We start from the raw sequence: 11,219 nt of genomic DNA on the forward strand, positions 1-11,219 counted from the left end.
GGATAGAGCCTGGAATTTTTTACCAAGGTCCCCAGCCATTTATAATGGACAGTCAACTTTGAGAAATATTAGGCTAGGTAATTGTCTGGATGTAAATTAATGTGAAATTAAAATGGAGAGGAAGGTAAATGGAAATTAATATTTACCACATATTATATGCCAGGCATTGTGCTTGGCATTTTCACACTCTAACCTGTATTAACTATGTTAATACTTGGAATCTGTTAGCACAGTGCCTGGCATATAGTAAACTCCCAAATGTATGCTGTTATCCTCTCTACAACCTTATATTGACATTCTCCAAATACATCCTGGGAGAATACTAGCTTATAATATAGGTATTATCATCCCTGCATGATGGACAAGGAAACCAAGACTCAGAGAAGGTATTTATTTTGGACACTAATAAGACATCTGTGGGTTTATAAAAAAATTAGCAGCCTACCTAAGTGGCCCTTTTTATTTTAATAGAATTTTAATAGAAGAAGAAATCTCTTCCTGACCTGGTCTCAAAAAAATGACATTAACTATAAATCCTGAAAAAGTGAAGCCAAAAAGTAGACATTTTTTCCTAATGTGGCCTGACAGAAACTCTTCTGTGAGTCTTGAGAACCCCTGAGGTCAGAGGAAATGGATTAAAGTGGCCCTTCAGAGCTAAAACAAAGCACTTCAAGCAAACATGGAGAAAGTACTGCTCACAAGTGAAATAGCTCCCATATATATATAGTGAATGCATAAATATTGTATCTGTCACATCCATAGTCTAGGACTTCAATTATATATTTAACACTGAGGGAGGGAAAGTTGGTCCTGAAGGGACAATCCTGATCATCTCTGACACCTTCTCTTTGCCACGTTAATCCTGAGTTTTCTTGTGCACATGACTGGTTTGAGTATGTGAATTTGCTGAAGAGGAAACATTCAAGAAAAGATACTCCCTCCTCAATGAGATTGTAAGTTCCTCAATTGCAAGGACAACCTTCACTTTACTAGCCCGTATAGCCCTTAATGTAGTAGCCAATACAAAATAATAACTGCTGCTGCAAGATTGTACTGCAAGGCTACACTAATTTTCAAAAATAAAATATGCTTCAAGTGGTGAGCATTGAATTGACTTGGTACAATGCTATATTCAGATTTTTTTTTTCTGTTGCCTGGCCAATTGTTAAAATTTAGAGCCTATGTTAACATACACAAAATGGTATAGCTGATGACTGAAATTTTATTTTCTGACCTTCAGGTACATCTGTAAACCAAAAATACAAAACATTTTATTCTAGAAGAATATGAATCTATAGGTCCTAAATGTTAAGGGTTTACTTTTTTTTTTCTTTTTTGTTAAGGGACTACTTTATTCTTTATTAATTATTATTTTTTTTTTAAGTAGGCTTCACATCCAGCAGAGCATAATGCAGGGCTTGAACTCACAACCCTGAGATCAAGACCTGAGGTGCAATCAAGAGTCAGACACGTAACCATCTGAGCCACCCAGGCAACCCAATGGGACTACTTTATTATTACTATTATTTTTTTAATGTTTATTTATTTTTGAAGGAGAGAGGGACAGAGCATGAGCGGGGGGAAGAGCAGAGAAAGAGGGAGACACAGAATCCAAAGCAGGCTCCGGGCCCTGAGCTGTCAGCACAGAGCCCAAAGCAGGGCTTTAACTCATGAACCATGAGATCATGACCTGAGCCAAAGTCAGGTGCTTAACTAACTGAGCCACCCAGGCTCCCCTTCCCCCAGTTTTTAACAATAAAGGGAATGACTTTATCTTCTTTTTGTTACCTTCTGAAGGCCTGACAGAATGCCTTGATAAATATTTGTGGAATTCACTGTTAACAAATTATGTGTTATTTTCTAGAACAGTAAGTCCCTGTAAGTACACCAAGTACTTGAAATATTTCATCTTCCCTAAAGGGAACAGAAGAACTGTTAAGGCAGAAGAGTTATCAGGCCTTGAAAATTTTGACACAAATAGAAAGTGGGGAGGTTTGAAGAAAAGAATGAACAAGTTTTTACAGCTGAGAAAGTATGAGAAGGGTTTATCACTTATGACAGAAACTCTGTTTGCTTATTAAATGCATAAGCAAATAAAAAGAACCTGAATGACACAAGAATATCATTGACAGAGATAGAAATGGAAGCTTTAAGGAAGTGAAGGGAGTGGTGGTCCTGCACAAGCTATATGGAAAAAAGTGACATCATGAGTAAGCACTTGCAATTGTGAACTAAAGCAAAACAACAGTAACAACCCTCCCAACCTTGCAAGGTACAGAGCAGTGTGCCCTAGTTTCTTACTTCTGGGATAATGTCTGTTGTATCCGTTTTTAGAATTTTAATAGTTCCATAATCTGTTATTTTGAACAATTCACACGTTTATGGGCAGGGTGGAAAAAAAAGAAATCTAGCAGAATAACATGCTTTTATTTTACCACGATGCATATACAGAAAGACAAATATCCCAATGGTACATTTCCAGTTTGAAAGAGCAATCTCACAAGTATTTATGATATTTAGGAAAAGAGACACATCATTTACCAAGTTGTTACCAGGGTAAGTTACCAAGAAAGACAATCAAGTCAAACATTTTTTGTAGGTTATTTTTCCATGAAGACAACAATTCCCAGTCTTCAAAATCTGACAAAACCAAGTTACTCAAATTATATTTCTAAGAATACATTTTTAACAGAAACAAGAGGTTGAAAACTCATAAATATTCAGTTAAGTCTCTATATCTTACAGGAAAATAAAATTGTTATTTTTCCAAATGTTCCCAACAGAAAGCAAAAAGAAAGCCTGTACAGCTCGGTTTTCCCATTAAGCAGAAACAGAAAATGTTATTTTACTAAACACTAGTGGGAAAAAAAAACACAGTACTAATCTTCCACGTAAATGAAAACAGAAAATGAAACAACAGAATGAAAACAACAGAAAGCACCCAAAGTTGCTTTGTTTCTTTAAAGTATTCTTCTCTAAGCAACACATTTAACACTCAATTCTCCCATAGAAATCCTGAGAAAAAGTATTTCTCCTCCCATTACCACTGATAGAAAAAGAACCTTTTCCTTGAAGGCTCTGCCAAGCCAGTCTTAATCTTAGGCCCAATTTTTATCTTGCTCATTTTCGCCTGTGGTCGTCTGCTGTTTCCCCCGCTTAGAGCACCCATCAAAAGCTCTAGTTCTTCCATGACTATGAACTAGATATCACTTCATCTATATCTGTCTCCTTTTAAACCCTCTAGGTGTCGCTAAAGGGAGTGGAGGATGGGGAAGAATGCAGAGGGAAATAAGAGCTCTAGAAGTCTATTTTACCGGACAACCTGTCCCTGGAAATCATAAAGAGCTAAAGCTAAATTAAACTAAAAGGCCTACTTTTGAGCTATCATTTTTTTTTTCTTTAAGAGACAAGAGGCAGACAGGGAGAAAGTGTACTACCACCCTGGCACTTAACCATGTTCAGGGCAAGGAGAAGAGGCACAAAGAGGTATACCTAGGTTTTGTGTGAATTTACTAGTTGAGGCTGAGAAAGCCTGGTACTTGGAATGGACACCATCCTTACTCTTGCCATAAGAATAAAGTCTTAACTTGTCACCTTAACTACTTGCCTGACAGTCGGGTTCTGGATCATGAAGGGAGAGGAGAGAGGGGGTAAGGAATCAAGGATGTCTTTTGAGAAAGGAATGGAAGGGTCTTTTGTGTGCTGGCAGGAAATCTGGGTCCATCACCAGCTCTAGGGATTCTTGTTTAAAAGAAACAAGACCACAGTGGGGCTGACAGTGATCTGCAAGGTATTCATCCAGTAGGTAGTAGCCCAAGGTGGGTGGGCATAGCCAGTAGTAAGCAGTAGGTGACTAGAGGTACAAGAAGAGCCACAGAGTCACATAAATAAGACCAACTGGCCCACTGCTGCTCTCTTGATATTAATGCCCCACAATTGTCTGCCTATACTGCAGAGCAAAATGGGTAGAATGGGCTCCTAGGCAAAGTTAGAATTCCAGGTGGAAAGAGTCAAAAAGCCCTAGGAACAAACAGGGTCCATGCAGTGCAGATAAAGGCAGTGCAATTTACAGCATCATTTGCTTGGCTTAGGAGTGATGTGAATCATGACCATGCAGCATGTGACAGTAATGCAGAATAGCATGAAGGCCATGTGGAAATGGAGGAGCAAGGTCTTGAAAGTCTCAATCTCGAGGTTGAGAAAACTGTCCAGAGGAAGAGGTTGTAAAAATGTCAGGGGGAAAAAAGAAAAAAAAAAAAAAAAAAAAAAAAGGTAGAAGGCATACCCATTTCTTGTTGTCCAAGCACAAGTCCAGCAAGGGGTAGTAGGGACCTTGCACAGTATTTCCAAAGGCAGAGATTAACCAGACTGGAATCCAAAGGGCCTGGGGATCTCTACAGGCTCTCTTATTGGGCGACGTCTGGCTCTACGGACTCCTTCACGCAACAGGTAATACTGCAGTGGATTGGGCCACAAGTCCTCTTTGATAATTTCAGCAATCTTGTCAGACTCTGGAAGGCTATGGTCTGAAAACCAGGTGAAGAAATTGCAGACGACATCTTGGTTCCTGCGAATGAAGGACTGGGGTTCATGGCCCCGGCGCCATATGATTGGAGTGGAAAGAGACACCACTCGGCCAGAGGCTCTGACCTCATATTCTTTGACAATAAGCTTGTTTCTGAAGTAGGGGTTTCTTCGAAAGAAGAACTTGAACTTGCAGCCAGTTCTGGGGTGTCTGAGCTCCTTCACCTCCAAATTGGTTATGTATCTTAACATCTCGGCATCTTGGCCCCTAATCATGGGGGACAACTGGGGGTGGTTCCGAAAGGCAGTCACCCAGAAGCCCGGGATATTCTGAATGATGTAGTTCCTCCTCTCCAGGTAGTGACGACGCATGCGCCCAAATTTCTGCTCCAGTTGTTGAAAGGCTCTGTCAGCCTGAGCATTCACAGTGTCCAGTTCCAGCTGGATGGCTTCCAGGGGGTTCATGCGAAGATCCATATTCAAGGGTCGGAGCCCCGCGTCCTCCTTCACCTCCTCTACCACTCTATTTTCCTCCATCATTTCTATTTCTTCCCCTACTTGCTTCTCTATCTCCATCTTCTGCTCCACCACCTCCTCCTCCTTCACTCCTTCCTTCTCCACCGTCTCCTCTTCCTTCACTCCCTTCTTCTCCACCGCTTCATCCACTGCTACCGAGAAAACGGTGCATTTTTCTGTCTCCACTTCACTGGCCTTCACCTCTTCCAACACCTCAGACCCCGACCTCTCTGCAACACAGGTTCCTGGGGGCTTCTCCCCACCTGGGCCGCCCGGCTCTCCACTCCGACAGCCATTTTTCAAGCTGTTGTCCGTTGCCACGGACACAGACCCAGCTTCCAGGCCTTCCGTTAGAGGCGGGGCCTCCGCCCGACCGGCTTCGGTCTCTACGAAACCTCGATCCCCACCGCCTCGGATCTGGGGAGTTTGGCCACAGCCCGCGCGGGCGTGGAAGGCTCCCCGCTCCTCTGGAAGCTGAGGCGGTGGGAGCGCGACAGTCTCCGAGCTTCCCTCACCCGGCTCCGCCATCACCTGTGACGCCTCGGTTTCCTCACGGAGCTTTAGGCGCTGGTGTGGGTCGGGGTCTCCTGGGGTACGGCCGAGAGTCGTGAGACTGCGAGTTTGAGGAAAAGGGGACGTCTCAGCTCCATCCTGGCCGCTCATGTTAGCAGCAGCCTGACCAACGACAGATTAACGGCTGTTTTGCTCACAGACAACGCCCCCTCCTAAACCGGCGGCTCGCGCCACCCACCCTGAAATCCCGCGAGAGTCTCTGCGAGGGTGACGTCAGGGCCGTGGATCTCACCAGAACGCGAGAAGTGGCTGCTTGCTCCGCCCCTGCTTGCGGTCCCAGCTTGTTGCCTTTAGTTTTACTTGTATGGATTTAGGAGGGTGAAGCAATAATTTGACTTATGTGCATAAATGTATTTGGGACTCAGAGACTGAAGGCAGTGAGGGCACTCCCAGCGATGCATCTGGAAACTGCCTGCAGCATGTAAGCTGGGGTACTGGTAGCGATCGCAGCACTACACTGCCTGTTGTCTGAAAACACACGTTTTACCGGGTCTGCGTATGTATTTTTTAGACCGGAAGATAGATTTCTTCACTGTTACCCCATAGTGGCCAGAAACAAAAATCTTTTTATTTTTAAACTGAGGTGAATAGCAATTTGTTTCTCTTTTCTCCAGTAGAAATGACATGAAAGTATCAACTCCAACCTCTAACATTAGTGGGAGAAAACTACTCAGCGTTTTACCACCAAAGTGATGCATAGTATTCCTTGGTAGTTCTAAATTTATAATATGCATCAAAGAAGAGTCTGTGATACATAGTGTCTGCAGGAATTAAGCCAGGGTCAATTAGCTGTCTCTTGCTCCATGACCCCTCACTGCAGAAAATTAGAAAAGCTGTTTTCAGCCCCATAAACTATTAATCTGTTAACGAATTTAGTTCCGCAGAAGGCCCTAATGAAGTATGTATTCATGGCAGTCAGTTCATAGACTTGATTTAAGAGGGATGTCAGTGTCTCTAGTTTTTAGTTTGTTTACTTGTGAGGAAAATGCGTTAGAGAGCTACAAGGCTTCAGAGAAATACCAGTGGGGGACTACCCACCAACGTTTTTATAAAGAAAATCTCATTAAAATGGATAATCAAGATGGTCTTGAAGTAGAAAACAAACTTGCAGAATGCCTGTGTGCAGTTAGTTGACTCGAGGTGTAAAGTAGGCAAACATTTTTTCCTGTTTGCTTTGCCTAATAATGGCCCCCAAAGACGTTCACTTCCTAATCTTCAGAACCTATGGATATGTTATCTTATGTGGCAAAAGGGACTTTGCAGATACGATTAGGTTGAGGATCTGCAGATGGGAGGATTACACTGAATTATCCAGGTGGGTGCCATGGAATTACAAGAGTCCTTATAAAAAGGAGTTAGGAGTATCAGTCTGAGAATACATGACAATCAAATCAGAAGTGAGAAAAAAAGAGAAAGAGATGTGAAGATGCTCTGCTGCTGGCTTTGAAGGTGGCAGAAGGAACCAGGATCCAAGGAATGAAGGCAGCATCCAGAAGCTGGAAAGGTAAGGAAATAGATTCTCCTGTAGAGCCTTCAAAGGAATGCAGCACTGCCAACATCTTGATGATGTCTCACCTCCAGAACTATGCAAAAATTAATTTGTGTGGTTTTAAGCTATTAAGTTTGTGGTAATTTGTTACTAAAGCAATATGAAATGAATACTCCTTGGATTGAGGTTTGGTTGCATCTCTGTGTGTGTCCTGTTTTTCCTAGCAGCAGCTCCTTCAACCTTGCCCATCGCTTCCTCTGAGGTCCTGCCTCCTGCCCAACAGCTGTGATGTATCATATCCTGAGCCTCTTTTTGGTTATTGAGACCAGAATTAGGCAACACCCAGGAAGAAAATTAAAGCTAAAACCTACCACAAAAGATATTTGAGAAGACTGTGAACTCCAAGGACAGTCAGAGTTTTGTTTACTACTGTTTACCTAGTGCCTAGCACACTGCCTTGCACAGTGTTACACTACTGGAATGTTGAATAGGGGAACAAGTGGACAGAATACAGTTTCTCCAGCCTAAGTGGAAATTTTTTTTTAATGTTCATCTATTTATTTTTGTGAGAGAGTGAGCGCACAAGCGGGGGAGAGAGACAGAGAGAGAACCCTAAGCAGGCTCCACGTTGTCCACAAAGAGCCTTACATGGGGCTCCATTTCACTACTGTGAGATCATAACCTGAGCTGAAATCAAAAGTCAAGATGCTGAACCGACTGAGCCACGCTGGCACCCCCTAAAGTGAAAACGTATACTAAGTGAAAACTTCTATTTTTAAGCAGAAGACTATTGCGAGGCTTTCACCAGTACTAGATGTGCTTTATTTGTCAAAGGCACTATTATGATTTCTGCAAGTGTATTTAATTAGTGCTCTGATAATGTTAGGAAAGCCTCCAATCAGAGATGGTGCATGTAATGTAATAAGGATTCTAGTGAGTGTAATTTCTCCAGATAGTGTTGAGACACTGTGGAGGAACCTTTCCTTCTCTTACTGTTAGTACATCTGGAAAAGCCATAGTATGGGATATTTGATTGAAAATATATAGAAAATGAGGAAAAACTTAAATTTCTTTTACTTGTCTGAAAGTCACAGTACAGAAATGATTGTGGTGATCATTATAGAAGATGGAGAGTCCAGGTTATGATCACTTTTGAGTAAGAGAAGGTCTAGCGAGAAACAAGGATTAAGAGGGAAAAGCAGATTTATGTATTTTGTGCCACTTTTTTTTTTTTTTAGAAAGAATCTTTACACAGAAGAAGGAACTCTTTATGATTTCAGTCTGCATCAAGCCTCATGTGCTCAAGGAGTTATTTTGCCATGTAGGAAAAAAAAGAATATATGATTACTATTTGCTACAGAAAATTGTACTTAATATATTAATAATATTACTTGTGGCTATTACTTGTGGAAGTTTTTCCTTATCTTTTTGAATCTACAGTCTCAAAAGGACTATGTATCTCTTTTACATGACAGAGTTATCTTGCTAACTGAAATATTCTCTTTTTCGGCAGATACTGTTCATTCTCTAAGACCCCATCACAAACCTATCTTGCTTTAGAATGTGCCAGGCATTTTACGTGCATTAAATTGTCAAATTTTTAAAAGAGGAAACGATAACTCTGAGAGGTTAACTAACTTAACCAAGGTCATGCATAAAAACTGATACATTTCCCCTCCCTTCTCCTAAGGGCAACTTTCCTGTACATGGACTCATTAATCTTCCTGCTCTGAATTCCTACAAATGTTTTATGAGCTGTGTGAGTTCTCCTTGATTGCCCTGGCTTCACATTTCTTCCATTGTAAGAAATATATTTTCACATTTCTGTAATCAGAATGGGTCATAAGCACTGTGAGCCAGGTGTCATTCATGACATGTTAACTGTCGTTGCCTGAGCACGTGAGAACTTGGTTGTTGTTACTGATTTCATTTTGGACAACTTTCAAAACCATCTGAAGAAGGGTTACAGCCACTGGTTGTTGTTTGAAAACTTTCCATCAGTATCTTTGGAAGGCTCAAAAAAGTGCCAACATCAAAACCTAATAACTGGTGTCTGTGGCTTTAAAGAAAATCCTAGATACAAGAGTTGAGCACTCCTTTAAGAAATATAGCATCATCAACGTAGTTGAGAGAAGAGAGAATAATATTGTTTGGAAAAACATAAATATTCACAATTCTGAGTCAAAAACTGTTGCAGAAAGCTTTCTGAATATGAAGACATTTTAGAAATATCTGAACAATTTATTTTGTTTTTGTTTTTTCTTTTATATATATATCCAAGTGTGATATTTGATTATGTCTAAATAAGTCTAAAAGAGCTTTTAGGTGCTCCTGGCTGGCTCAGTTGGTAGAGCAACTGAGTCTTGATCTCAGGGTCATGACTTCAAGCCCCACATTGGGTGTGGAGATCACTTAAATAAATAAAACTTAAAAAAAATAAAAGAGCTTTTTAAAGATAAAGTAAAAATTATGTATAACTGCATTGTGTCATAATTTTAGCAGCAATAGTTTTTTTTTTTTCTGTCTTCATGATATTTAAGTAATACTGTGTTTTATAACTTATAATGTCTTGAGTTAGATGAAATACCATAGTTTACTTCCTGGAAAATCCATTGCACAGTAAAATAGTGCAAACATATTTTGTTTTTGCATGTAAAATGATGTTAAACTGAAGGCTTACATAAGTAAATATAGGTAGATTTCCCCCTCTGAAGTGGGACAACTTTTTTGTTGTTGAGGACTTATATACTGTAGGTATATAGCATTCCTGACCCTAGCTAATGGAAGTCAATAACATTCTTGTTAATAACCAAAATACACCTGCACAGATTTCTAAGGCATGCGAAAGGAAGGTACATCTACTTAGAATCTGTTACTTAGTGGTTATGGAATTACCATTGATTTTTCACTAGAGGGAGCAACTGGTCTTTAAGAAAATGACATGTCTTTGGAATTTTCTTTCACTATAAATGAAATACTCTTGTAATTTAAATTGAATTGAAATTTTTACTCCTATTAAGCTGTAATTGTGGCAAAGTAGTTTTCTCATATGGGGCTTAGATTTGTTATGATGGCTTCCAATAATCAAATCAAGCCTAAATATCTCATATGACCCCGCCTACTCCCAACAAGGTCTCTACCTCTGTAGACTAGAATGGACCTGGTTTCAAGTTCCAGCTAGGCCATTCACTAGCTGTTTAACCCAGACAAGTCGCTTCTACTCTCTGAGCCAGTTTCCTCATATGTTAGAGACTATAATACACACTATACCAGCCTGTTATGAAGATGAAATAAGATATGTGTAAAATGTTTAGCACTGTTAGCTGTCAATGAATAAAAGCTGATAGTATTATTTGTAATGTTTTATACTAAAACTTACATATATTAAAATTAAACTATTGTGCAAGATAGTCAGGCACTAAATTCCTTTATAAAGCAGTTGTGTTTAGGATTCAGACAAGAAAGACATCCATGTGTATTAGAGTGGTCAATAAAAGCTTTATCCAGGAAACGACACTTGTTTTGTGTCCTACTATATGTAATAATTGAACAACATGAAAAAGAAGTCGGGATGAGGGTATAGTAATCACACTTGTTTACTGTTCCAGCTATTTCAACATACATTCTAGACCTGCACTATCCATTACAGCCACATATGGCTATTTGAATTTAAATTAATTAAAATTAAAAATTCAGTTCATCAGTCTGAGGAACTAACCACATTGTAAGAGCTCAGTAGCAACATCTGGCTAGTAGCCACTCTATTGGACCATGCATGGCAGAAAGTTCTATTAGACAACACTAACATATTAGACATACAGAATCTTGAAGGCTTGTTAGAACTAAAATGCCATACCACAGAGATTGCAGGCCTATACTTTATAAAGGTCTTAAGGGTAAAAGAAAATCGATTATTAAAATTCATGTATTCAGTTAGCATTTTTTGGAGCAAAAATTGTGTGCATTTATAATGGGAGTTAGTATTTTCACTAGAAGTATTTATCTCCTGGCTCATGTGATATCAAAAAGACAATCTAAATATTATGTTACTTCACTATAAAACTTATTGATTAAAATTATTTACAAAAGTGAGCCATTACTTCAGAGAGAAGAATGA

The 11,219-nt window shown here is 39.9% G+C and overlaps 1 protein-coding gene across 1 annotated transcript; it reads right to left on the bottom strand.

Moving 5' to 3' along the window:
- Window positions 1-2,408: 2,408 nt before the first annotated feature.
- Window positions 2,409-5,803, bottom strand: TSPYL1 (TSPY like 1). The gene has a single exon (XM_025925735.2). The coding sequence runs from the start codon at window positions 5,701-5,703 to the stop codon at window positions 4,360-4,362; it is 1,344 nt and encodes a 447-aa protein (XP_025781520.1). The 5' UTR covers window positions 5,704-5,803; the 3' UTR covers window positions 2,409-4,359.
- Window positions 5,804-11,219: the final 5,416 nt, after the last annotated feature.

The sequence above is a fragment of the Puma concolor genome, chromosome B2, assembly GCF_028749965.1.
Source record: "Puma concolor isolate L17-30 chromosome B2, mPumCon1.1.hap2, whole genome shotgun sequence".
NCBI classification, from domain to species: Eukaryota; Metazoa; Chordata; class Mammalia; order Carnivora; family Felidae; genus Puma; species Puma concolor.